The following is a 27583-nucleotide window of genomic DNA, read 5'->3' as shown; positions in this document are numbered from 1 at the left end:
GATGGACCTTTGACTCATTTAAAAATGTGCAATGCATGTGCACGACCACTTTGCGTCACCAAGTCAGACCTCTGACTCGTTGAAAAATGTCTTTGAGGAATTGCCCCAACTGGAGCTTGCCACTGGGCCTGAAAAATTTTCTAGGGGAAACATTGTTTGCAGATGACTTTGTGACAGGACGGGCCGCAGTGCTCTACTTCTTTAGACAATTCAAGCCATTATAACACAACCATCCCAGACGAGACACATTGTAAACAGCTGGCAGTAATGGTCACGTGATTTTGCACCAGGACATCAGTGTCACAGTGGTAATTTGAAATATGGATGAAATGTAATCTTCAGTAGTTATACATTAGAATTTCAACACAGCATCATTTCAGTGATTTCTATAAAAGCTAATGAATGGCTACAGTATACTAAATCACAGCTGAATGAGTGAATCATTCACTACTCAAAATATTTTGACCAGAATCCAAAGAATGATGCATTGCAGAACAGCAAATGCTATAACAGGCTTCCCTCCCACAATCAGGATAGTTTCACTTTCACTTGTCGATGACTTTGTGACAGGACGGACAGCAGTGCTCTACATCTTTACACAATTCAAGGCATTATAACACAACCATCCCAGACTAGACACATTGTAGACAGCTGGCAGTAATGGTCATGTGATTTTGCACCAGGACATCAGTGTCACAGTGGTAATTTGAAATATGGATGAATAAATAGTTTAAGGTGAATAATTCTATGTGCAGCCATTGTTGAACCATTTGATTTGGTCATAAGGATAAATGCTGACCTCTGGTGGATGTGTGCAGGCACATTCATGGAAAACACACAAAACATGTTTTAAGTTAACAATTCAGTGCGAGTGTAATCCAGTGAGGACATGATTAAAGCACTCTTACCTCCAACTCTGCATTGTGGGAAGATATGTCATGTTTTCAGGAAGACCTTTCACCTTTTGGGGTATTATTTCATCTCATTCTTTTTTTCCTGGCTTTTTTTTCTCTTCTCAATATAATTAATCAGCAGTGTAACTGTCATGGCCAGCAACTCTACATTATTACAGACATTTCACTTTGCCATTTCCTCACCAGAGGGCCAAGTGATAAAATGTACTGACTGTAATGACTCAATATGACCAGCAGAGGCTGCTAATACCGTATCTTATTAAAAAACACACTCAGCAGACAAAGCACAGTTTATCAAGGCAGAAAACCAAAGGTTTAAAGCAGATGTTTCCATAAATCATCAGTATCAGTCACTTTCCACCCCTGACCCACATGTGTTTAAAGACGTGGACCACTGGAGTGATTCCATCGCAGATAGTCTCTAGGGATTTGCTTGTCTTGGAAATGCAGTCACAGAAGAGAGCAGTTTTGTGAAATGAAAACAGACTTTAGAGAAATAGCATTTTTGAAATAAAATCAGCTGGAACTGAAAAAGTAAACAAATAAAATGTAACAATAATAGTAAATAGCATCAAATTATTATTGGCAGCAAAAAAATGACCTCCAGTGAACTCTGATATTGTGAAAAAAGCAGGATGGAATATTATTTCATCATAATTATATAATATGTTGGATTGTTTCACGCTATCATGGTGAAATAACATTATGTATTTATTCATATGTTTATTTATTACATAATGTCTTTAATTTAACAGTAAGTCAGCACAAACAAAGAATGATATTTGCAAATCCAGGTTTTGAACAGATTACATATACTTTATTCAGGAATTTATTTTTTATTTACGTCAACAAAAAAGCATGTAATGAAGCCTCACATGATGATATAATGCTAATCATTCAATCACCACATAAAAATCGTACAAGATCATCAAATCCTTCAACTTGTACATATAAATATAATCCTTTTTTTGTCTCCTCTTACATTGTAGTAAGAAGAGCTGCTTTATGATTATCCATCTTTGCAGACTGGCTGCTGTACATGTGTTTATAGAATACCTTAGGTTTAACATAGCTTACTTACACATACATGTGTATACAAATGTAACAAGCCAAAAATGATTCATGAAGATACACAAAGACTGCATAATTCAAAGTTTCTTTTTTGTCATGCTTTGACCAAGGTTTGTGTCAGCAGTATGTTGGTCTACAGGTCGCTAAGGAAGTCGTCTCCAAAGGTAATCATCTGTCTCAGTGCGTTCATTATCGGTGCATTCATGTCATCATTGATGTTGGGATTTGTTCCGTAGTTCTTCACAAGAAAGATGCAATCTTGTGAAATGCCCAGCAATGTGTTTATTTTGTCAACCTGAGTTTGAGAGTAACAGCATTTTAGTTCATCAGTAAATTACATCATCTTCTGATAACCACAAGACATGTTTGTGTGGAAATACTGAAACTGAAAATTAAATTCTAATATGACAAATCTGAAAATGCTTGAGAAAACCCCCAAAACAAACTTACCAGTTCCTTCAGGTACTTGCTCTTATAGGCATTGTTTAGATTTTGTTTCACCTTAGGACAGGCTAAATCAACTTTGGTGAGAATAGCCAGTTGGGGAATATCTGTCAACACAGAAACCTAATCAGTCTTTTAAACATTTGTTTTGCTGGTATTTTGAGTCATAAAACCCCACCTGGCACCATTATTCCACACAGAGTGGTCACAATGGTGAGTGTGAGTATGTGCTGTCTGCTCTTACCCAGTTCATTGGCTGCCAGTCGCACTTCTCTCATCTTCTTCACCACTTTATCACTCATTATAGATAGCTGGTCAGCAGGAATGACACAAACCAGAACGTGAACTCTGTCATTCAGAGTGGGAGATGACCTGTAGTATCTAGTACCCTCCTGCAACGGACTTTTGGGATTGAACTAGAAGACAATGAGAATGCAGTGATATTATGTTTTTGTTTAAATAATGCCATAGATTTAAAAAAAAAAGTTTCATGCAAAATAATGATAAAAAGGATAACTTAAAGGTACCCTGTGGAGTTTATGACCTGTAGTAATCCAGTTACTGAAATAGTGTGGGTCCCTGTTTTGTTTGTCTCATGCACATGAAGACACATATGTGCATGCTGGTAATGCAACAAGCATTCCTGCCAATAGTTTCACATTCTTCCCCTGATCTACAGGTGGCAGTAATGCATCAGAAATGAAGAAATGCAAAGGCAGTAGAAACGAAGACTTCTTGCTGTGGTGGTAAGGGAATGAGGTAAAAAATGCATTTGTCAAACCTAAAGGATACACACATTGGCCCTCATTTATCAGTCTATCTTACACACTGATGGTGTGTACAAGTGCATCAAGAGATGTATTTATCAGCCTGGTCTAATCACACTTCTCTAACCCGGCCAGATTTACTGTGCTGCACTGCAAGTCCTGGCTGACTCAAACTTGCGTACACAAGTTGAGACCACATCAATAAATGCTGAGCTTTGTGTTAGAAATGACCGTACGCCCAGTATTGTTTCATATGTTGGTTTCATAAATAAGCAGTGTTGGGGTAACGCGTTACCGCCAAAAATGGCTTTTTTCAGTAACGAGTAGTGTAGGGCACTACTGTCCCTAAATGCAGTAATCACATTACAGTTACTAATCAAACGCTTAAGTCGTTACTTGCGTTACATAAATTCATCATTAGATCTTCCCCCTACTTAAGAGTTAGTGATGACGGGCTTCAGGCTGTTGCCAACGGATCGTCCTCTGTGTCTAGCCGGTCAGCGGCGAACACAGACGCGGGGACAAGCCAGAGGATGGGAGAGTTTCTGCCGCAAACAAGCACCGAGACCCGGGGAGACATGGGAGCAGCTTCATGTGTTCACAGCAGATAGCAGGAGCAAGGACAGATGTCTCACTCCGCTACTCTGTGTTGCAACGGAGCACACACTTTCAGTTTATAATTGTAACATTGTCCAACTAAGTATTGATAACACGCTTAGTATTTTACAAATACGAGTTGTTGTTTTTTTTATTTGATGAATGTATGGCGGTGGTGTGTATGTGTATGTGTATGGTGTGGTGGTTAGCACTCTCGCCTCACAGCAAGAGGGTTGCCGGTTCGATCCCGGGTGTGGGAGCCCTTCTGTGCGGAGTTTGCATATTCTCCCCGTGTCAGCATGGGTTCTCTCCGGGCACTCCGGCTTCCTCCCACAGTCCAAAGACATGCAGATTGGGGACTAGGTTAATTGATAACTCTAAATTGTCCGTAGGTGTGAATGTGAGCGTGAATGGTTGTTTGTCTCTATGTGTCAGCCCTGCGATAGTCTGGCGACCTGTCCAGGGTGTACCCTGCCTCTCGCCCGATGTCAGCTGGGATAGGCTCCAGCCCCCCCCCGCGACCCTCAAGAGGATGAAGAGCGGTTAGAATGAATGAATGTATGGCGCTGATATGCAAAAATGAATGAAATGACTGTGTGGCAGTGGGCAAGTAATATAATCATAACACCGTTACACACAGTAACCGCCCCCCCCCCCCAGAAACCCTGCAAATACTTAAGGAGAGAAAGAGGGAAGTCTGCATTGGGGCCTACCTTGTGAACCAGCTGTGCAATGAACACATTTGGCCAACCTAATAGCATTTTGGATTTCAGTCATTGCTACAATTACAGTGATGGGAGAAAACATATGCTTTTAGGTCCCGTTTATACATCAACGATTTCAACTGAAAACGGTAAACTTTTGTTGCCTTTTGGCTGATCGTTTACACGACAGCAGCGTTTTGGGTGCCTGAAAATGCAACGATTTGAAAACGTGTTCCAGAGTGCAACATTTTGGAAACGGCAGCATCTCCTTTGTCATGTAAACTTGCAATATGCAGTTCCTCTGAAAATGGAGACTTAGCACATGCGCATTATGGTTCCAGTCACTAGGCCGAGGCACTAGTGCCGAGCTCTGTTTGTGCTGCTCACCCTGTTGATTTGAAGTGAAGTGTAGATCTGTTACTGTAGCAACTCCACCTCATCGTCCATACAGACAAAGTTATCTATGCACGCTTTCGCCATTGTGTCTTCTTTGTTTTGGTTTGTAATCACCGCATTGTAGAGGAAGGCGCTTCAGCGCAGGCGCATGGCGTGATGCCATGGTGTTGTTTGCAAATTTACACTGCCACCCATTGGACTGGTGTGCATACTACAGCGTTTCCAGTAGATTTTGTGGCTCCGTGTGAACAGGGATTGTTTCAATAACGTTGTCATATAAACGCAGAAGTTTTTTAAAACACAAAGGACAGACTTTTCCGTTTTTAGAGAAACCGTTGTCGTCTAAACAGGGCCTAATACAAGTGAGGGGTCACAGTGAATGAAGTGGGGGAGCATTGCTCCCTGGTGCCCCCTCAGTGAAGCCGCCTCTGGGTATATCCATCTAGTTAACTATACCTACTTTAGGATTATTACACATATGTAAGGTTTAATGCTATTTCGTTAACTGGCAAATTACATGACAATGCATTTCAGGCAATTTTACAGAATAACTAGTAATGTAACGAGTAATGTAACTAAGTAACTTACTTTCTCCAGAGAGTAATCAAGGGAGTAAGGGATTACTTTTTTTCCTAAGTAATATGTAATGTGTAATACATTACTTTTTTGAGTAACGACCCCAACACTGTAAATAAGGGCCAATATGTTTGGGTGAGTAAGACTGAATGTACATGTAATTTTTTTTTCTTTCCAACAAAACTCCACAGGGCCCCTTTCATCATGTCAGAGTTCAAAGGACTGTACCTGGTAGCCTTCTTCCACATGTCCTCTCAGGGCCAGTTTGACGTCTTCCACTTGAATGCCACCATCAGTGTCTTTCTCAAAGCCCATGATGTCATTGAAAACAAAGGGATAAAGGCTCTCTGAACCTTTTCTGATCTTGTAAGTTTTGTACTGTAAAGCAGAAGGTGCGATTATTATGGTTTATCGTATTAACTGCTTTATTTTATTCAGCAAAGAAACCCGCACTGACAAAATCATTTTTGGGTGAGGTACAGAGGATGAGCTGAGGAGTCTTACAGCTATTGGAACAAAGCTGCTCAATAATCTGGTACATCAGCAGATACTTTTGTATGTCAGACAGCAGCAGGATGAACAGGCCGTTAGTAAGATTTTTTGCTTTGAATCACGACAATCAACAGTTATAAATACCTTTTTGGTGTAGCTGCTCCCAGAGATTGCATCTGTTGGAGCTCGACCAGCAATTCTGCCTTGTAAAATGGTGTCAACAGAGTTGATGAAACTGGACTTGCCGGCACCAACTGGTCCGTAAAGAAGGATTCTGAGATGTTTGATGTTCCTGTTCCTAGGTTTGTACGATTTCACAAAATCGAGATCTTCCTTTTTGTTCCTGTTTCATGATGGAAAATCATTTGATTAAAACACTGTTATTGTTATTATTGAATGCATTTACGCCACATTGTGTTTGCTGCTCTGTTGTCGCACACATCAACCAGTCAACACAGCAACAAAACACTTCAGTGACGTGTCAAGGAGCAGAACCACACATCGAGGCCAAAATGGCACCACACAGACTTTATATGTATTAATACTCACCATGGCAGATTCCTCCATGGCGTACTCAAAAGTGCTGAAGAGCAGATAACATATGTGGACATAGAGTAAGACAAAGCTGTATTTTAATTTCAACATTATCCATGAATATTATCATCATAAAAATTTAAATAACTTATGCAATATTTTTGAACATCATACAAGAAGGTGAAAGTGACAGGTCAAGACTCACCTCCCCCCATAGCTGTAAAGGAAGACATTTACATGTAAATGTGTATGAATTCAAATAAGAAAATCTGTCAAAATCAAATGCTAACATAAGTTGGAGACTCTTATCTAAGTATTAAAATGTTTATTTTATTTTTAAAGGGACATAAATTAATAAGGATGCACGATAATATCACCATGTCATCAATATTTAACAATATCGGCTTTAAAATGAATTATCAGAATCAGCTTTTTCTTAATTTGCACAATGAATGAATTTTACATACATTTAAAAGTATTGTATTTTATGTCTCCATCTGCTGGTGGGCCATCATGATAAAAGTATGCATGCATAATATGTTAATTTCACTGCAGAAGAGACTTTATGATCACTAAAATTAGGTAGGGAAAAAATTGAACATATTCACATCAGTATGGGTCAAATGTGTTGTTACGTATCAGCACATTGGACACTAGTAAAAAAAACATCCAATATCATGCATCCCTATAAATTACATACAAGAAAATTATAACAGGAGACAGGAAGGAGATTTTTAAAGCATAGCCTCTACATTTAAATAAATAATAAAAGTCAGGGCAATTTTTACTACAAAGCTCAGTAAAGATTTAAAGTGAAAAAAAAGATAAAGAGAAAAAATGAATGGCTCAACTCCACAGTACATAAAACGTGTCTTTAATTAAAGTGTCTTCCCTTATAGTGTAAATGTCATAAAAAAAAATAAATTAATTTAAACCATGAAATAAAACAAGTAAAACATTAACAACAGGTCAAACTCAGGATTGAGGTTTCATTTCCTTTCATTTTCTAGCTCTACAGAACATTTACAACTTTGAAGGATTTTCTTAAAAGTTACCTGATTTGTGTTCTGTTACTGAGCACACAAATCATCACATAATAAACAAAGTGCACTTTTGCTTCCCAATCAGAACAGCATGTTAAACTAAAGACAGGCATAACAGAAAGCTCTTACCTTTATGTAGCTGCGCTGGACAGTGACACTGTAGTATTAAGAGGAGCATCTTTTTATAGGTTCTCCTCTTGCTTTCACTTTCATCCTCAGCAAACCAGATGACTTAAAAAGAAGTGACTAAGGTCAACTTCGAATGGACTGTCATTATACTTATTTATAAGTGGGGTGACTCCAATGATAGGGAGCAAGGGACGGAAGATTTCCTCCTGCTTTTACTTTCATTTTCCAGCAAAAAATGTAACTCAAAGGAAACTTTCACTTTTTTTGACCAATAATATTACAGTTACTCCAAAACCAATAAACTCATTAAAACGTTACTTTTGTTATCACTGCTGACTTGTAATACAACATCACATCAGTGGACTCATTTCCTTTCTTCCTGTGGCAAGAAGACTGTAACTGTACAACTAGGGGTGGGTGATATATATCGTTAACAATAATATCGTCATTGTTGTTTTAATGATGTGCAAATTTACGTTACCGAGTATGCAAATGACTTCACAAAAACAACTGAAAACACATGTTGAAACCAGGCTGAAACCCCAAACTCGTGTTGCACGGTATACCGGTACTAAAATAGTACCGCGGTACTAGAGTATTCCAAACGGTACTATACTGCATTTGGAAAATACCGGTACTTTGAAATTGATTCAATTCATTAATTTAGTTCATTTATTTTACTCATTTATGCACACAAACGCCTTTCTTGTTCCTATTGGAGCACAGATTGCACAAGTGGTGTGTATGACAACACCTGTATCAACATTCGCAGCTAGCGCACAAGAGAGAGTTTGCCTCGCAAAGGGAAACAACACAACACCAACTGAAACATTTCAGCGACCAAACTGTGACGTCCATACCAAGGTACTTTCAAAGTTTGTAGTCAAAAGGACTTTTCCTTAGGAAAAGTACCAAAAAGTATTGAAAAGTAGCCTATCGAAATTCATATTGGTATGGGTACCGAAACAAAGATTTTGGTATCGTGACAACACTACCCCAAACATTCACTGAACAAGAGTTACGTAACTTGCGTGCAGCAGCACGCCGCAGTACGGGTATGGGTGTGAAGTCGGGGGGGCGACTTCACACCCATTCACCCCTGGTCCCACTTGACCCTAATGACTCATATGGTGGCCAGGTGGGTCAACGACTCTGAAACTTAGAGCTCGTGACCCCTACGACTCTGCAAGGGTTCCCACCCACACAGGGTTTATAGCCTGCAACTTCGTACCAGTCATTTAGAACTGAAGAAGCTTCTTGGATGAGAGGCGTAACGTCTTCAAGGAACGCAAGCAAGTCCAGTTGCCTACTATTAGCACTTATGATTACCATGACCTGGATGACTGAGAATCTTCACCGACATGATTAAACCTGTTTTTCTACCCTTAAGGTACTATTTGTTATTTATGAGAGAAGAGGGGGAGGTTCGAAAAGGGGGAAGTACTTCAAATCTGTTTTCTGAACACCAGGGAGAGACTCATGTTTTTTTATTTTCGTTTAGGGGAGGGGCATACTTCTTTAATGGCTGTATTTCACATTTATTTTACAACTGATTTTTAAAGATTTTTGTTTTATAAGACACTGAGTTGGCAGAGATGACACAAACCAAAATGTGAACTCTGTCCTCCAGAGTGGGAGATGACCTGTAGCCTTGATCACTGCCCTGCAATGGGCTTTCGGGTAGGAACTAGAAAACAATTTAAAACCATTAACTGCTGACTGTTATTTGGCACAATACAATGCATATTTGGGTTAAAAAGGTGTTAAATGCCAAAGAATAAAAAAGGAGATATCTTAAATAGTGTCAGAGTTCAAAGGATTGTACCTTGCAACCGTCTTTCACATGTCCCTTCAAGGCCAGTATGACATCTGCCACACTCACTCCAGTGTTAGTCTTTTGCTCAAAGCCCATGATGTCATTAAAAATGAAAGAATAGTAGCTCTCAGGGTCTTTGTGGATTTTATAAGCTGTGTACTGTAGAAAAGAAGGTTTAGTTATTTGCATCATTTTAGCAAATCCCAGACATAAGTCCCTGTGTCCTCATATGAGGACATCACATTTCGGATTTACTTGACCTTACACTTCATTCTGCTTAACTTACAACTGTTGTCCTCAATTTTGGACACTTTTTTTTGCCATCTAGTGGTAGTGAGACCACAATACACTAATCCATGTAAAAACAAGATGGCAGCCATCTCTGCCCAGTCAGTCTGCAGCTGATTCCGGCACAAAGGTGGACAAAGTAAAAACTTGATCACATTTATGGCTGAAACTTCTTTATCTAAGATAAGTCATGTTTGTAGTTTGATAAGGCAACAACTTTTACCAATTTTAACAAAAGTAACAAGCTAAGACACTGTTTATTATAAAGTACTTGATTGAAGACATTGGGACTTTATTGTTGTCTCATTTGAGGACACTGGGACTTTATTACCGTTGACAATATTTAATTTGTTATACCTATCAGGTCCTACTAATACCAAATAGCTAGGACAAATTGAAAATGCATACCAAACAAAGTTCGAGTCTCCTTAAAATGTTAGCCCTTGGTTTTGAACATTATTTCCTATGCCTCAGATTTACTCGTTATGTTGCTTATTAGGCTATATATAGATATATAGATAAAAATCTATATTTAGGTTCCCGAGGGCAATCCTCCTGGAACTGTGCGCAGAGCTGCGGCCGGCCTTGGAGCCATGCGCTGCCTGTATCCATAGTGTCTCCAATTCACATTCGCATTCTGTGAAGTTTTTCTTTTTTCCCGTCTTACTCATTCTTTTGTTTTAGTTTTCTGATCGTGCAGAGAGGAGAATCTCAGGTGCAGGGTTCATTTAAATATAATTTGCATATTTAAATGGGGGCGTGGACAGGGAGGGGTCGGGTACTCCAACACGTGCGCTCAATTCCACATGTATGTACAAAGGAAATGTACTTGGATTCATGCCTATGCACAGATTCATACATCTGGATGTTTCTGTGCGTACGACGTTTTCTGGATTTAAGCGTGTGCCATGTTTCAATAAGAAATCCACGCAAGTCGTTGTACATGAGGCCCCTGGTCTGGTTGCCAAGCAGTTCATTTTTGTAATAGAAGTTCTTCGGATGTATAAAACTGGGTTGTTGGCTACGTCAAATTAGGTATCCATTCCTTGATTACCCTGTAAGTTATTCATATTCCTTCAGTCCGTACGGGTCCTCAGATCCAAAGAATCAAAAGTGTTTTTAATAAAAATTATACAAGTTTTTAATATTGTTTTAATGAGATAAATTAGTGTGTGTTTCCTATCTTTGCCGAGCAGCAGTTTTGTGCTAAAGGAATGAAAGGCCAGTCCCAAATATAGGCCTGTTGATTTCAGTGATTTAACTAATAATAGCCCAGGCTATCAGTTGAAGTTTTACAGTATTTAATATAGTTCTATGTCAATTTTTTTTTCTGCCTATTTTTTTCTTTACAAACATAATTTAATAAGCACTGTAACTGTCATGGCTGGCCCCTCCACATTATTACAGACATTTCACAGAAAAATAATACTAATTAAAAAATAACATCAAATTAATATTGTCTTTAAAAATGAACTCCAGTGAACTCTGATACTGTGAAAAAGGAAGGATGGAATATTATTTCATCATAACTACCTATATGATCAAATCTGTTGGATTATTTCACATAATGGTCAAATAACAATATTGTGTATTTATTCATGTTTATTTATTTCAGTGTCTTTCATTGAATCTTACACAGTACAAACATACATCATTTTTGCAAAGCCAGGTTTTGAACATGTTACATATACTTTATTCAGGAATTTCATCTACTAAACTCAACTAAAAGTCATGCAGTGAAGCCTCACATGATGACATAATACTGATATATTAGTGTCAACTGATGAATGAATGAATGAATGAATCATTCAATCAATCACCACATCAAATCATAACACTCGAGTGAAATGCCTTCCCGTCAGTTCCTTCAACTTGTGCATTGAAATATAATACTTTTTTGTCTCCTCTTACATTGTAGTAAGAAGAGCTGCTTTATGATTATCCATCTTTGCAGACTGGCTGCTGTACATGTGTTTACAGAATACCTAATGTTTAACATAGCTTACTTACACATGTACAGTACCAGTCAAAAGTTTGGACACACTTTCCCATTTACTTGAATGGAAAAGTGTGTCCAAACTTTTGACTGGTACTGTACATGTGTATACAAATGTAATACTGTGCAGGAGAGGTTAGAAACCAAAAACGATTCATGAAGATACACAAAGACTGCATAATTCATCAAACTTTCTTTTTTGTTTTCATGCTTTGACCAAGGTTTGTGTCAGTAGTATGCTGGTCTAGAGGTCGCTGAGGAAGTCGTCTCCAAAGGTAATCATCTGTCTCAGTGCGTTCATTATCAGTGCATTCATGTCATCACTGATGTTGGGATCTGGATCATAGTTCTTCACAAGAAAGATGCTGTTTAGTGGAATGCCCAGCAACGTGTTTACTTTGTCGACCTGAGTTTGGAAGGAACAGTATTTTAGTTCATCAGTAAATCACAGAGTGACGACCACAAGAGATTTTTGTTTGGAAATACTGAAACTGAAGTTGGATATTACATTCTAACATTAAAAGTCTAAAAATGATTTTAAAAAACCCAAATACAAACTTACCTGTTCCTTCAGGTAGATGCTCTTATAGGCATTGTTTAGATTTTTTCCCACCTCAGGACAGGCTAAGTCAACTTTGGTGAGAATAGCCAGTTGGGGAATATCTGTCAACACAGAAACCTAATCAATCTTTTTTTTTTTTTTTGTTTTGCTGGTATTTTGAGTCATAAAACCCAACCTGGCACCATTATTCCACACAGAGTAAAAACTATGTGCTCTCTGGTCTTACCCAGTTCACTGGCTGCCAGTCGCACTTCTCTCATCTTCTTCACCACTTTATCATCTACTAAAGAGACTTTGTCAGCAGGAATGACACAAACCAGAACATGAACTCTGTCATTCAGAGTGGGAGATGACCTGTAGCCTTCATCACCTTCCTTCAGCCGTTGTGTGGGATTGAACTAGACAATAAGAATGCAGTCAAATAAGGTTTTGTTTGAGCAATGCAATGTATTTTTTTTTTTTTAAAAAAAACTGTTTCATGCTAAATAGTGAAAAAAACATAACTTAAAGGTACCCTGTGGAGTTTATGGCCTGAAATAATGCAGTTACTGAAATAGTGTGGGTCCTGTTTTGTTTGTCTCATGCAAATGACGACACACATGTGCATGCTGGTAATGCAATATGCATTCCTGCCAATGGTTTCACATTCTTCCCCTGATCTACAGGTGGCAGTAATGTATCAGAAATGCAGAAATGCAAAGGCAGGAAAGAAGAAGACTTCTTGCCGTGGTAGTTAGGGAATGAGGTAAAAAATGTATTTGTCAGATCTCAAGGATACACACATTGGCCCTCTTTCATCAGTCTATCTTACAGACTAGCGCATATCCAAATGCAGAAATCATCTTATGACAGGGGTCATGACGTTGACCCTTTTCTTTTTTTTCTCACTTTCTTCTCAAACTCATTAACTCCTCACTTCCTAAAAATATTTATCAACCCAATGCTGACACACACACACACGCACATACGCACACAACAAACAAACACACACACACACACACACACACACACATCCAGCTGTTCATACCGCTTTGCAGTATACTTGTGTTGTATGCCCATCACTTTCAGCTTGTGCTCTACTTCTTGTTTGTGTTACATTGTTTTATTTTGTTCTGATGTATTTACTTGGTCTTTATTTTTATTGTATGTCTCTTTCTTACTTTATGTAATCTTATCTGTCTATACAGTACATCTCTACACCTGTTTTCACTTTATCTGTTATCACTGCATTACACAATAAGAAAAAAAAATAGCCTACATATTAGTGTGCGTGGCCGTGCGTATCAGGTCTGCTTCATTTTGGGCATAACAAGTGGTGGAGGAGACACAGACACACCTTCTGTGTCCGAATTAATCACCTAGGCTACTAGTATTTAAATAATTACACTGTTGGGAGTGTTTCTTTGTTTTTTAAGATGTTTCAATGTAAAATGATGTAACCATGCTTTCAGATAGAGCCGGGCACAGGTGGTGGCGACCATAATTTTTAAGGTGATTAATACACTATGTGGCTACAAATATTTAGATGTCAGTAAAAAAAAATGGTCTAATCACAATTTTCCAACTCAGCCAGACTAACTGCGCTGCACTGCAAGACCATGCTGACTCAAACTTGTGTACACGAGCTGAGACCTGACGTATGTTTGAGTGAGTAAGACTGAATGTACATGTAATTTTTTTTTCACAACAAAACTCCACAGGGCCCCTTTAATCACGTCAGAGTTCAAAGGACTGTACCTGGTGATTTTCTTCCACATGTCCTTTCAGGGCCAGTATGACATCGTCCACATCAACTCCTCTGTCAGTGTCTTTCTCAAAGCCCATGATGTCATTGAAGACGAAAGGATAATGGCTCCCTTGACCTTTTCTGATCTTGTAAGTTTTGTACTGTTAAACAGAAGGTGCAATTATTTGCATTATTTTAACAAATCTAAGATAAATATACACAATTAACTGTAATTGCTTAATTTTACTCAGCAAAGAAACCCACACTGACAAAATCATTTTCTTGGTGGGGTACAGAGGATGAGCTGAGGAGTCTTAGAGCTATTGGAAGGAAGCTGCTCAGTAATCTGGTGGCACGTCAGCAGATACTTTTGTATCACTTGCCACACAGCAGCGGGGTGAACAGGCTGTGAGTGGGGGGGTACTGTATTTCCCCTCTGTGCAGGCACACCATCTTACTGATATCACTAGTGCTCAGTTTTGTTCTGGGTGGTTTTAATCAATTAAACACTGTTAACACTCAGAGTATATATGGATCACTTTGCTAGGATTTGATGTTTCTGCACACATTTCATTTATTCTAGTTTGTGCTGATTCTAATTTCTTCCTCCATTTCGTATATTCCTAATGTGTTTTTTTTATTTTCTTACTCTAAACACATAAGCAATGTTTGAAAAAAAAAACCTGCAACTAAACTGTGATTATCATAGGAAATGCATTAATGTGGTTAGCAATCCAAGATGCTATTTTATCCACTTTCATCAAGTTATTGATAAGTATTAATAATAATTAATATAGACTTTAAAGAACTGTGGAAGATTTTTGCTTTGAATCACGACAATCAACAGTTATAAATACCTTTTTGGTGTAGCTGCTCCCAGAGATTGCATCTGTTGGAGCTCGACTGGCAATTCTGCCTTGTAAAGCAGTGTCAACAGAGTTGATGAAACTGGACTTGCCGGCACCAACTGGTCCATAGAGAAGAATTCTGAGATGACTGACGTCTTGGTTCCACGGTTTGAATGATTTCACAAAATTGAGATCTTCCTCTTTGTTCCTGTTTCATGATGGAAAATCGTTGCATTAAAACACTGTGATATTTTTATTATTAAATCCATTAGCCACATTGTGTTTGCTGCTCTGTCGTCACACACATCAACCAGTCAACACAGCAACAAAACACTTCAGTGTTATGTCAAGGAGCAGAGCCACACATCGAGGCCAAAATGGCACCACACAGACTTTATATGTATTAATACTCACCATGGCAGATTCCTCCATGGCGTACTCAAAAGTGCTGAGGAGCAAATAACATATGTTACCACACAGTAAGACAAAGCTGTATTTTAATTTCAACACCATCCGTTAGGCTATTATTCACAAATATTATCATTCTAAAGATTTAAATAACTTTTGCAATATTTGGAATATCATACGTTGAGGTGGACTTGGTGATGAATTTCCTCCCCCCATAGCTGTAAAGAAGGACATTTACATGTAAATGTGCATGGATTCAAATAAGAAAATCTGGAGAAATTACTTTCATTTCCTAAAACCAAAAGCTAACATAAGTTGGAGACTCTTATCTAAGTATTAAAATGTTTATTTTATTTTTAATGTGACATAAATAACATAAATTACATACTAGATAATGATAACAGGAGACAAAGAGGTAAAACCATTACTTAATAACAATTATTTTTTTCTTTTACATATTTACTGAACATTATAGTAATAACTGTCCTGACTTTTATTATTTATTCAAATTTGGAGGCTATACTTTGAAATACTTTAATTATATCTATAATTAAAGTGTTTTTCTGTATAGTGTAAATGTCATAATAAGACAAGTAATGAATCTAAGCAGTTAAATAAAACAAGTAAAACATTAACATTAACAATAGGTCAAACTCAGGATTGAGGTTTCATTTCCTTTCAATTTCTAGCTCTACAGAACATTTACAACTTTGAGAAAAGAAGAATAATAACACCATAAGAGTAACTATACTACTACGATTTGTGTTCTGTTACTGAGCACACAAATCATCACATACTAAACAAAGTGCACTTTTGCTTCCCAATCAGAACAGCATATTAAACTGAAGACAGGCGTAACAGAAAGCTCTTACCTTTATGTAGCTGCTCTGGACACAGGGACACTGCAGTATTGAGAGGAGCATCTTTTTATAGGGTTCTCCTCTTGCTTTCACTTTCATCCTCAGCAAACCAGATGACTTACAGGAAGTCTTCACTCTTATTTACCAAGACTAATGGACTGTTTGTTATTTATAAGTGGGGTGGCTCCAATGACAGGGAGAGAGGGAGGGAAGATTTCCTTCTGCCTTTACTTTCATTTTCCAGCAAAACATGTAACATAAAACAAACTTTCACTTTTCTTGACCAAAAATATTAGAACTCATTAAAACGTTACTTATGTTGTCACTGCTGACTTGTACTACAACATCACATCAGTGGACTCATTTCCTTTATTCCTTGCGCAACAAAGCACATGATTAGGTTTAGAAATGTCATATGACGTACGTCACTACTGTAGCATGCTAATCATTCTAGCACACTATGTTGTTATTACAACCTGATCTCACAGAAATACGTGAAATGACCACGACCTCTTAACACCGCATTCCGTGGTGGCAGCACGTAATGGGTTGAAATTACGTGCTGCCACCATGAAAACAATGCCAATGTAAAGTCAATTAGGGTCCTCTCCCGTGGTGGACACACGGATTCCCTGATTCAATCACGTCATGTCAACCTCGTTTTCCTCAATGATATCTTTAACATTCCTGTACACACACAAAAACGCGGAAGTGTTCTTGATATTAAAACGGCAAATATATTCCTCTGTTATAATTTCCCACCAATAATAATAATAATGATAATAACGTGATAGTTCGGCTGTTCTAGATATTTGTTATAGCCTATTCAAATATTCAATCCCAAAAACGTCGTTTCTAGAGAACTTGCTAAAATATCTGAATAACCATCATGCCTACTTTTTCTTAACATATTTCATCTAGGTGCAGTGTCATTACTAGTTCAGCTTTACTAGACATTTGATATATTCAGTAGATGTATCTTTTTACGACCCTGTTTTACAACAAGCCGCAAAAAACCGACCGTCCCAAAAACGCCGTTTTTAGAGTAGGCTACTATCTAAAATAACTACGATTAGCCAACATCCTTGCTTTTTTTCTTAACATAGTTCATCTAGATGCAGTGTAATAACTACTTCGGCTTTACTAGATATTAGATTTATTCAGTAGATCTATCTTTTTACAACCCTATTTTACAAGCCGCAAACGAACCTACTGTCCCAAAAGCGCTTTCTAGTGTATTAGCTAAAATATCGAAAATTAGCCGACATCTTTACTTTTTCTTACCATAGTTCATCTAGGTGGAGTGTAATAACTAGTTCGGCTTTACTTGATATTAGATATATTCAGTAGATATATCTTTTTACAACCCTATTTAGAGCCCTACTTTGCAAATCAGAAGAACTACAACTATGTTGCTGATATGTATGAAACTGCATGGCGCGGTCCCAGGGAATTGTAGTTTTTTAAATATCTAAGTGTTTTTTCCTAGATTTGGGAGTTGTAAATACTGAATTGAGAGTACACTGTGGACTTTAAAAGGATGGTAAACACATTTGTGAAATCAGATTTTAAATATCTAATTTCTAAATGGGTGAAAATTAATTTTATCCATATTTTACCCATATCTGAAAGCACCCTCAGTTGTTGACTACACTCACGTGATAGCTGAGGTCAAGAGCTCTCTATAACAGTTGGTCCCATGTCTGTACCCCCTTTAGTTGCTGAGTTATAAGCCTTCAAACATGCACTGAGGTCAAGGTTCAAAGGTCAATGGCTGAAAGCAGGAGCCATGTAGAATCTTCATACTGACATATGTTACTCTCCACGTTGAGACCTTTCCAATGATGTATTTGGTTTAGCTCTACGACAAAGTTTAGATTTTTTCATTTTTTGGACACAAGCCATGCCAGGTGTAGTTTCAGAGAGCACTTTGAAGGCCCAGTGTATAAAATGAGTTTTGTTTGTTTCTTTGCTTGTTTTTTTCTTTTTTACTGTAGATAGTTACTAAAATGAGTCATCCTCAGACAATACAATACTACTAAAAAGTAAAACCAATAATAACAATAATGAAATAAGCAAAAATAATATTAAAATCATATTGAAATTTTAAAATCTATTTACAGAGTGGAATGGTAGCCTAATAGATAACTTAGATAATATTTATTATTGTTTAGACACTTTATTATTGCTTAGATACTATTTAGCCTATTACTTTTAGCATGTTCTACTTTTGAGTAATTTCTGAGAAGTTATGATAAAAAAAAAAATAAAAAAATACAGACTATAGGAGACAACCTCTTCAATGTCTCACGTCAATTAATTAACACTATTTGTCGGCTTTTTATAATGCCTTTTTTTTTTTTTTTTTTTTTTTGCTGCTGTCTCCAGTTGAGAGTGGTGATTAAATACATTCTACAATCGTAATTAGATTAACATTTGGTCTATGATATTGTTGGCTATATTATGCATTTTAATAAAAAAAATGGAAGAATAAAAGAAATAAACACCGAAATAATTACTTTTTTTATTGATACTCCTCTCTGACACACACACACACACACACACACACACTGAACACGCGATTGAATGAATGAATGAATGAATGAATGAACATTGGAAGTGGTTCAGCCACAGTCCCGCCGACTGGCGTGGTCACATTGAGATTACATTTGTTTTTTATTACTAACAAAATGTTTTATATTGACCGTATGAATGGTTTCGTTTTCAAATAAATATTTGGAAACGAAAATATGCTTTGGTGTACTTTTACAGAGTTTTGCAATATGTGTATAGCCTACTTGTATCAAAATGTATAATTTTCAGCAGCGGTTTGTGTGACAGCTGCCAAGGTCGGAGGTATAACCAGCGGGGCAGACGGCTCCATGTGATGGTGTTTCCTCTCTGGTTCTTCCGTGCTCAGCCTTATTTTTATCTTCTTATTTATTTATTTATTAGTGGCGTTTGGATTCAGTTACGGTGGACGGATGGCAATCTGAAATGGAATGAAGCCCACAGACGGCGGACAGCAGCTACAAAACAGTAGTGGAACGCGCCCCCTCCGCCCACAGCACAATGCTCTTAAAGCCCTACGCTATCAAAAGCTGGCAAAATACATTTATTTTATTTTATGGCCTTGACATTACCCTGTCATATTGTTGAGTTATCAAGAACACTTTCATGTTTTTGTGTGTATACAGGAATGTTAAAGATATCATTGAGGAAAACAAGGTTGACGTGACGTGATTGAATCCGTGTGTCCACCACGGGAGAGGACCCTAATTGACTTTACATTGGCATTGTTTTCGTGGTGGCAGCACGTAATTTCAACCCATTACGTGCTGCCACCACGGAATGCGGTGTTAAGAGGTCGTGGTCATTTCACGTATTTCTGTGAGATCAGGTTGTGTTATTAAAATAAGTCCACTGACATTTGGTTTCACCCAGGCCTCCTGTGTGAGAGTCCAGGGACCCATCCACCTTCCCTCCCACCCACCCTTAAGGAACTATCTTATAGCTCCTTATAGGGGCAAAAAGCGAAATCGTTTCACCGCTAGGTTTGCTGTTGTGCACTGCCTGTAGACCAAAACAAGTGTGTCATGAGCTACACCTCCCTCTACCTCTGCTCTCCACCCCCACCCCCCATCCTCCACTCGCCTCGTCTAAACTTAGTTTATCAGTTAGCGATGTCTTTCACTCACTCTCGGTCTCTGCTGTGTTTAGCTATTCCCCTGCCTACTTCAATGATGATGGTACCTGTAATAAATGTAATATATTTGCTGAGATGGAGGCGAGGCTCAGTGACTAGAAGATCTGGTAGAAGCGCTCCATAGCTGTAAGTTACTCCAGCAGCCGGAGGCAGCCAACTTGGCTAGAGCCATCGCCAGATCCCGGCTAGTACTAACACCAGGAGCTAACGCTAACGTTCCTACTCTTCTCCATGAGTGAGAGCGATGTTTTAGCCTGGCTACATTTTACAATGCTAATTGCAAATGTTAGCTGGGCTGCCAGGCTACTCACCTAACACAACCGTAACGCCTGACCCATTGCTGGGACTGAGCCGCTAATAACTCAAGCTCCGGACATTAACCCATGCTACGATCGTAACATTAAATTTAATTGAGTCAACATAGCGACATGTGCCTAACGTTACAGTAACACTAATTAAAACAGACATTTGACTTTATGTTGTTACTTAACTATTACCTGCCCAGGATAAGAAGAGCTAGCTCCGAGTCAAATTGTAGCCCCTTTAGCTCTCGCAGTGCTCTCCACCTTGGAAATGCAAGGCCAGTGTTAATCCGGGTTCTGTCCCTTTCTTTATCCGACAACTTCTTCGCCAACGACCGTTGTTTCTTTAGAGGTAATGTCAGATCCTGGTTGTCTTCAGGTGAAAGTTTCGCTCCCCTCTCTGCCATTTCGCTTCGAAAATACGCGCTGCCATTGCTCACTGGCTGTAGCCTTTTATAGGGAGGGAGGGCCAAGGGTTCCGAGAGGAGGGAGGAGGCGGCAATTCACATGAACGTACATGAAGGCGCAGCCGGACCGGCTTGTAAACAAGGGGCTGGAGATCAACAGAGAGAGAGGGTGTGTGAGGTCATGCTGTACTCCAGATGAAATTACACCTCTAGTTCTTCACATAGCGATTTTTTAAGTCCTTCAATCTAGAAATGATGAATTTCCGCTTATTGCCCCTTTAAATTAGGTTGTTGCCACTGGCATAATGCTGTGAAAGGTGCCTTTGTGCATCAGTATTTTATGCAGATGTCCACTGACATACCACCAGTATTTTATAACTTCGGTTGGTGGACAGCGCGTCAACAACAAAGCTATGGTAGCTGAATAAAAATGGGCTGTTTTTTCAACAACAGGAAGAACTTTTTTTTTTTTAACTAAATGTCACACTGAACTCAAAAGCATATGTTGGAGCCTCACATTATTTATTATGCTGATATAAATTATATACAGACTGCAGAGTGCTTGAAAATTAAATCTTCTTTATTGGCCAAGGATGTGGGCTCAACACATACTGTAGGTCTACACGGATTTTGGCTCTAGTTGTAAGCTGGTCTCAGTATACTTATAAATCTAAAAACAATTTACATTAAGCTACAAATACACATACAGCTAAACAAACACAAAACTAAGAAAAGATAAAAATATAATGTACATAAAAGTTGGTGAAAAATGGATGTGTATAGAAATATGCTGTAGGCTTATATAAAAACAGTGACAGGCATAATATATCATCAAAATGTACCCTGCATGTAAACATTTTTCTTAAGAGGCCATTTTTTCACGTCTTGATAATACAATGTTTGTGTCAGCAGTATGTAGGTCTAGGTTGGAGGTAGGTTGTTGAGGAAGTCTTCTCCAAAGGTTAACATCTGTCTCAGTGCGCTCAGTGTCAGCGCATCAATGCCATCATTCAGGGTGACTTCTGAATCATAATTCTTCACAAGAAAGATGCAGTTTGGTGGAATGCCCAGCAACACGCTGAATTTGCTGACCTGAGTAACAGAATTTCAGTCGATCAGTAAAAGCAGAGTGGAGACCAAAGAAGATTTTTGTGCTGACTTTGTGGAAACTGAACCAAAATTACATTTCAGTGTTTTAAAAGTCCACTGTGTAGGATTTAGGGGGATATATTTATCATATATATGTTTTGGAGAGGACGAGACCTTTGTGGATAATTCAGCTTCTGAAAAAAACTGCCAATAATCCCCACTAAAAATTACTCCTTTAAATCTGACAACAATGACCCACCTGTTCCTTTAAATGCTTGTTCTTGTAGCCTTTGTTTACATCTTTTTTGACCTTAGGACAGGTTTCATCAACTTTGGTGAGAATAGCCAGTTGGGGAATGCCTGTAAACACAGAAACCCAATCAACATTTAAGCATTTTTTTGCTGGTATTTTGAGTCATAAAATCTCTGGCACCATTTTTCCAAACAGGGTTATAAAGACTGTCATGTCTTCTCTTACCCATTTCACTGGCTGCTAGTCTGACTTCTCTCATCTTCTTCACAACATCTTCACTTAGTAAAGACACTGAGTTGGCAGGAATGACACAAACCAAAACGTGAACTCTGTCCTCCAGAGTGGGAGATGACCTGTAGCCTTGATCACTGCCCTGCAATGGGCTTTCAGGAAGGAACTAGAAAACAATTTAAAACCATTAACTGCTGACTGTTGTTTGGCACAATACAATGCATATTTGGGTTAAAAAGGTGTTAAATGCCAAAGAATAAAAAAGGAGATATCTTAAATAGTGTCAGAGTTCAAAGGATTGTACCTTGTAACCGTCTTTCACATGTCCCTTCAAGGCCAGTATGACATCTGCCACACTCACTCCAGTGTTAGTCTTTTGCTCAAAGCCCATGATGTCATTAAAAATGAAAGAATAGTAGCTCTCAGGGTCTTTGTGGATTTTATAAGCTGTGTACTGTAGAAAAGAAGGTTTAGTTATTTGCATCATTTTAGCAAATCCCAGACATAATTTCAATGTCCTCCTGAGTCCCTGTGTCCTCATATGAGGACATCACATTTCGGGTTTACTTGACCTTACACTTCATTCTGCTTAACTCAGACCTGTTGTCCTCAGTTGTGGACAATTTTTTGTGCCATCTAGTGGTAGTGAGACCACAATACACTAATCCATGTAAAAACAAGATGGCAGCCATCTCTGCCCAGTCAGTCTGCAGCTGATTCCGGCACAAAGGTGGACAAAGTCCAAAACCTGATCACATTTATGGCTGAAACTTGTTTATCTATGATAAGTCATGTTTGTAGTTTGATATGGCAACAACTTTTTACCAATTTTAGCAACTGTAACAAGCTAAGACACTGTTTATTATAAAGTATTCGTTTGAAGACATTGGGAGTTTATTACCACTGACAATATTTAATTTATTATACCTATCAGGTCCTACTAATACCAAATAGCTAGGACAAATTGAAAATGCATACCAAACAAAAGATCGGGTCTCAGGAGAATATGTAAAATCAACCTTAAAATGTTAGCCCTTGGTTTTAAACATTAGTTCCTATGCCTCAGATTTACTCTTGTTATGTTGCTCATTAGGCTATATATAACGTTATAGATAAAAATCTATATTATTTTGGCGTGAGTTGCAGAGTGTTGGAGATATTGGCCATAGAGTTGTCTGCTTTCTTTTGAACAACTGAACTAGATGGCACTCAGCTTGTGGTGCTCAAAGTGCCAAAATATGAGTTTGAGTTTGAGATGAGTTTTCCAAAATGTATTTGGAAAACTCAACAGTAATGTCTCTTTCCAGAAATCATGAATTATTTACTCAACATAATCCAGTTGGATGTTGGGAGGTACCAACCCAAAGTTTTGGATCAGCCATCACCACATTAAAATAAAGCATAATGTTCTCAGAGCTGAGGCTGTGAGCAACACCCACCTGACACAGTCTGTATACAAGCATGCTTTGTCAAAACGAAACAGAAAATATTTCTACACATTTTTTAGTGTTAACTCTTTAACCAGCAGCTGCATGTTGGGTGTTCCGTAAAACACAAGACATTAGAGTGGTAAGGACTGTGCACCACAGGCAGCGCACACTGTGTGTGTGCATTTTGACCAACAACATGATGATGACCTGGCCAGTTCCCAGCAACACAGTTCAATACTATCACCTTATTGTTTTATCTTTTCTCAATATTTCATTCACGTTTTTGATTATGTATATTTTTACTTCCGAATTCCCACAAATGTCAAACACATTTTAAATTAAATTTGCTCGGTTTTCACTGAGAACAATGTTCCCTCTAATTTTGAAAACTCCTCAGCAGACATTCAACTCCTCTGATCACCTACTTGAGTGACCGTGGACGACATCTGACGCGTACACACTACGTCCACACTGCGGTGCCATGGGTTCAATCCCAAGCCCCTGCTTGCGTCTCTTTACAGTTTACACAGCGTTTAAATGCCCTTTTGTTCCAGCATGTCGCTTTAGCTAGTCTAGTTTCCACTCACTCCACACTTTCCCCTCTGAAAACTCACCATGTGCTTTTGCCTCATTGCAAGTCTTGCAAACAACTCCATTCTCGCGCTTGAATAAGAAAAAAATTTCAAGTTTTTCCAGACGCATTTTTTTAATCATCATTGACTGACAGTACACTGTCACCTGCCACTCATTGCACAGACAAACTGCCACAGTGGAGTACGTACTTACTGTTCAAGTCACAAGACAGCGCGTATGAGGGGGAAAAAAGAAAAACAGTAAAAACTGGTCGGGGATATTTGAGTGCGCAACTTTTTTGTCATCTGCACAAAGAGGTGGGGAGCAGTGCTCAATAGCGCAGTAAAACAGCTTAGAGGAAACAGTGACTGAGAAGTTGTTTGACTCTTTTTGTTTTTGTTTTTTACAGTCAGTAACAAAAATAACTCCAAACTCTTTAGTTATGGCTCACTGTTGCTGTCATTATCTACAATGCAACACTGGTAAGAATACCAATCAGAATCCAGAAGTTGAAGTGACGATGATACAAAGCTAAATATCTGATGGGTGAAATATAATTATAAGTGGATATGCACTAACGCAGGCATGTCTAAAGTCTGGCCAAGGGGCCAATCATGGCCCTCGGACAGATTTTAAAAGGCCCATGGCCTATCTTTGAAAGTATACTCTATGTAGCCCACCACTATTGGTTAATCAAGCAAGATCACTTTGTGTTTCTTCTGCTCGTGGCAGGACTATCATCCAGTTTGCAGACATGCAGGAACTAGAAGGCAGAACTACTGTTTTCATAAATGGACGATAAACAAGTACACAAACCAACACATTTTCACTCCGACCTTGTCACATCTTCGCTCTCCCGGGCGAAGGTTGGTGTTTGTTGGACCCATCGACCACCCCTCCTGCCCACCCCACATGTACTTTTGCTGCCTTAATTCATTCTTGCCCAGCCACATTTCCCGTTGCCGCCAGAGGCCGTCAAACTTAAAAACGTTAAAGAATGGCTTTTTTTCTGCGGTGTCTGACACTGCGAGTCACTGCCCGAGCACCAGATTTTGACAGCTTCATAGTGGGAACGGGTTGAACAAGCAAAAAGGAGTGATGGAATGTTGAATACTTAAAATGCAAGAAGCAGCTGGCAGATAAGATAGGTTTTTCACATTATCTTATCTGGCACCCATTCAAAAAAAGTTTGGACACCCCTGCACTAATGTGACCAGTTATCCAAAATACTTCTGTGCTCGCTTCCATTAGGGTTTTAATGAGGTTTAAAACATTTTGAACTATTATTAAGAATCATTGCTATTAACAGTTTCTCATACGTTTTGTGTAAAGCTGCTCCTGGAGATTGCATCTGTCAAAGCTCGACCAGTTACTCTGCCTTGTAAAGCACTTTCAACAGAGTTGATGAAACTGGACTTCCCAGCACCGACTGGTCCATGAAGAAGAATTCTGAGATGTTTGGCTTTGTTGTTTCGAGGCTGGTAAGATTTCACGAAATCGAGATTCTCCTGGCTGTTCCTTTAAATCAAACAAAAAACATTAGAATAAAATATTGCATTATTTTTATCACTATATGCAGAACATGGTGACAACTCATACTCACTGTGGCAGAGTCCTCCATGGCTGACTAAAATATGCTAAAGAAGAAGTTGACATACAGTGAGAAAAAGCTGTATTTTAGAACTTCATTAACATCAGGCATTATTTTCTATTATTGTTAGCGTTCGCAATAGCAATATTTGGAAAATCCTACAAACTAAAATTGTGACAGATAAGGACTTACCTCCTCCCATTGCTGTAAAGTAAGAGATTTAAATGTGAATGTGCATGAATTTAAATATAAAGTTCAGGAGGAGGAATTTACTCAAATGCCTAAAATCAAATCAAACTTAAAGTGGGGTACTTATCTCAGTGGTTAAGATAGTAAATGTTAATTTGATTTTATCTTTTTAAAGGGATATTGCATATTAGAAAATGACACACACTTTAACTGTAGTTTAAACAAAATCAAAAAACATTTTCACATTTGCTGATAGTGTCTCTATATTCACACAGCACTAAATGAGACCGATAGTCGGGAAAAAATGATATTCCCCTGCCTACTCTATCGCCTTGTAGCGCTTCTAATGGCCTTACCACATGTGAACCAAAACAACAAATCAGAGCCAAGTAGCGCTGCTATCAACCATATAGCCAGTGCTAGCATTAAATTGTGACAAAATATAAGAAGGTGATATGAAGATAACAGGAGATATAGACACAACTATCAAGACAGTAGTCCCAAATATAACCAAAAAAACAAAAAATTTATTTCAAATATGTAGATGTTATGTTACCAAATTGAAATCAAAATTAAAACAATTTTTACATAGAAGTTCAGTAATTAGTTAAAAGTCCAGTGTGTAAGATTTAGGGGGATTCAGTGGTATCTAGCCAGCACATTCTTACTACTTCGTCACACATTGTTTGGTCATGGACTTTCAACGTCCAGATACAACGTGCAAGGGTTGATTGTTGATGCTCTGGGACACCACTCTGCCTGTTACATGCATTATTGTCTTTAAAGATACACTTCCGCTGTCACAGGAAATTCACTGTTTACATACAGTCTCTTTCAAAATAAATGCACTACATCAATACAACACCACGAATGGACATTTTTTTCCTTCAACAACAAATGCACGTGGTTAGGTTTAGGAAAAAAGGTTTGGCTTTAGAATCTTACGGTGTTGCGAACACCACTCTCCCAAGTGAAAGTCTGTATTTGTTGAACACATCCACTGCAAATCACTGCCCAAGCATCGAATTTCAACAACTTCAGAGTAAGACCCTGTTGATCTAGCTGTGAGGACTGCAGATTGCAACCAGCTGGAACTTTTCCTGGTAAAAATTCCTTCAGTGTTCATTGTACAGGAGGTTTTTACCAGGAGCCAAATTATCTGCAGAGGTCTCCTCCTGTCCAAAACAAACAGACCAGTTGATTTCAACTGGTAAAAACACTGAATAAAGCGGTTTCATATTAAAGCTACTCTTACCTTTCTTGCATTTCACACAGCACTTAGAAAAAAATGTCAACATCCACAACTCCAGCCTCCCTCCAAAGTCCCATCCCTCTCTTCCTGCAACTCCACCTCCCTCCAAAAGCCTACTCCCCCTCCTCCATTATGTCCTCATTACATCTATGACAGACGTAGGCGTTGGCAAGGTAACGTTAGATACACGGAAGAGGAGAGCGACCAAGACAGTCAAACGCAACCCCAGAGTTTTAAAACTCAACCGGAGTCAGTGACGACTGATGAGTTTTGCAACATGGTCACAGTGCTAATGTTAAATAGTAGCATTAACGTTACTAGTAAGTGGAAACACACAAGGAACGTTAATGTTTCAGAGGCTATGCTTCAGTAGGCTAACGTTAGCCATT

General features: G+C 38.5%; 3 protein-coding genes and 1 long non-coding RNA gene across 5 annotated transcripts in view; 1 reads left to right on the top strand and 3 right to left on the bottom strand.

Moving 5' to 3' along the window:
• Positions 1-12170, top strand: part of LOC125878965 (uncharacterized) — a 35899-nt gene extending 23729 nt beyond the window's left edge. Inside the window, exons 2-3 of the long non-coding RNA XR_007447819.1 lie at positions 2096-2124; positions 12018-12170. This is a non-coding gene — a long non-coding RNA (uncharacterized LOC125878965). The remainder of the gene's footprint in view (positions 1-2095; positions 2125-12017) is intronic.
• Positions 1-15529, bottom strand: part of LOC125878964 (interferon-induced protein 44-like) — a 39709-nt gene extending 24180 nt beyond the window's left edge. The window contains exons 1-2 of one of the 2 annotated variants that reach the window (XM_049560511.1): positions 15491-15529; positions 6511-6544 (exon numbers count right to left, since the gene is read on the bottom strand). In XM_049560511.1, the coding sequence (XP_049416468.1) occupies positions 6511-6544; positions 15491-15527 (71 nt within the window). In that variant the 5' untranslated portion in view covers positions 15528-15529. Of the gene's footprint in view, positions 1-6510; positions 6545-7667; positions 7676-15490 lie in introns of those variants that run through there. The other variant, XM_049560510.1, reaches the window with a different exon arrangement.
• Positions 1-16220, bottom strand: part of LOC125878962 (interferon-induced protein 44-like) — a 48538-nt gene extending 32318 nt beyond the window's left edge. The window contains exon 1 of the mRNA XM_049560509.1: positions 16184-16220. The gene's annotated coding sequence lies outside the window, so the exon portion shown is untranslated. The remainder of the gene's footprint in view (positions 1-16183) is intronic.
• A 4958-nt stretch (positions 16221-21178) lies between these two features.
• On the bottom strand, positions 21179-25955 carry LOC125879655 (interferon-induced protein 44-like). Its single transcript, XM_049561622.1, has 7 exons — positions 25946-25955; positions 25766-25799; positions 25482-25680; positions 22464-22613; positions 22154-22325; positions 21935-22035; positions 21179-21678 (listed from the first exon to the last, which is right to left on the bottom strand). The coding sequence occupies exons 1-7, from the start codon at positions 25953-25955 to the stop codon at positions 21508-21510; spliced, it is 837 nt and encodes a 278-aa protein (XP_049417579.1). The 3' UTR covers positions 21179-21507.
• Positions 25956-27583: the final 1628 nt, after the last annotated feature.

Source organism: Epinephelus fuscoguttatus, linkage group LG19, assembly GCF_011397635.1.
Source record: "Epinephelus fuscoguttatus linkage group LG19, E.fuscoguttatus.final_Chr_v1".
In the NCBI taxonomy this organism is placed as follows: domain Eukaryota; kingdom Metazoa; phylum Chordata; class Actinopteri; order Perciformes; family Serranidae; genus Epinephelus; species Epinephelus fuscoguttatus.
This window is presented reverse-complemented; position numbering and strand designations above follow the sequence as displayed.

Bases quoted from the DNA above. Each gene is read 5' to 3' on its own strand.
- LOC125879655 (XM_049561622.1), bottom strand. The intron at 22,326-22,463 runs GTACAATCCTTT...ATTGTTTTCTAG, and splicing joins ATGTGAAAGACGGTTACAAG to TTCCTTCCTGAAAGCCCATT. The intron at 22,036-22,153 runs GTAAGAGAAGAC...CTGTGTTTACAG, and splicing joins ACTAGCAGCCAGTGAAATGG to GCATTCCCCAACTGGCTATT.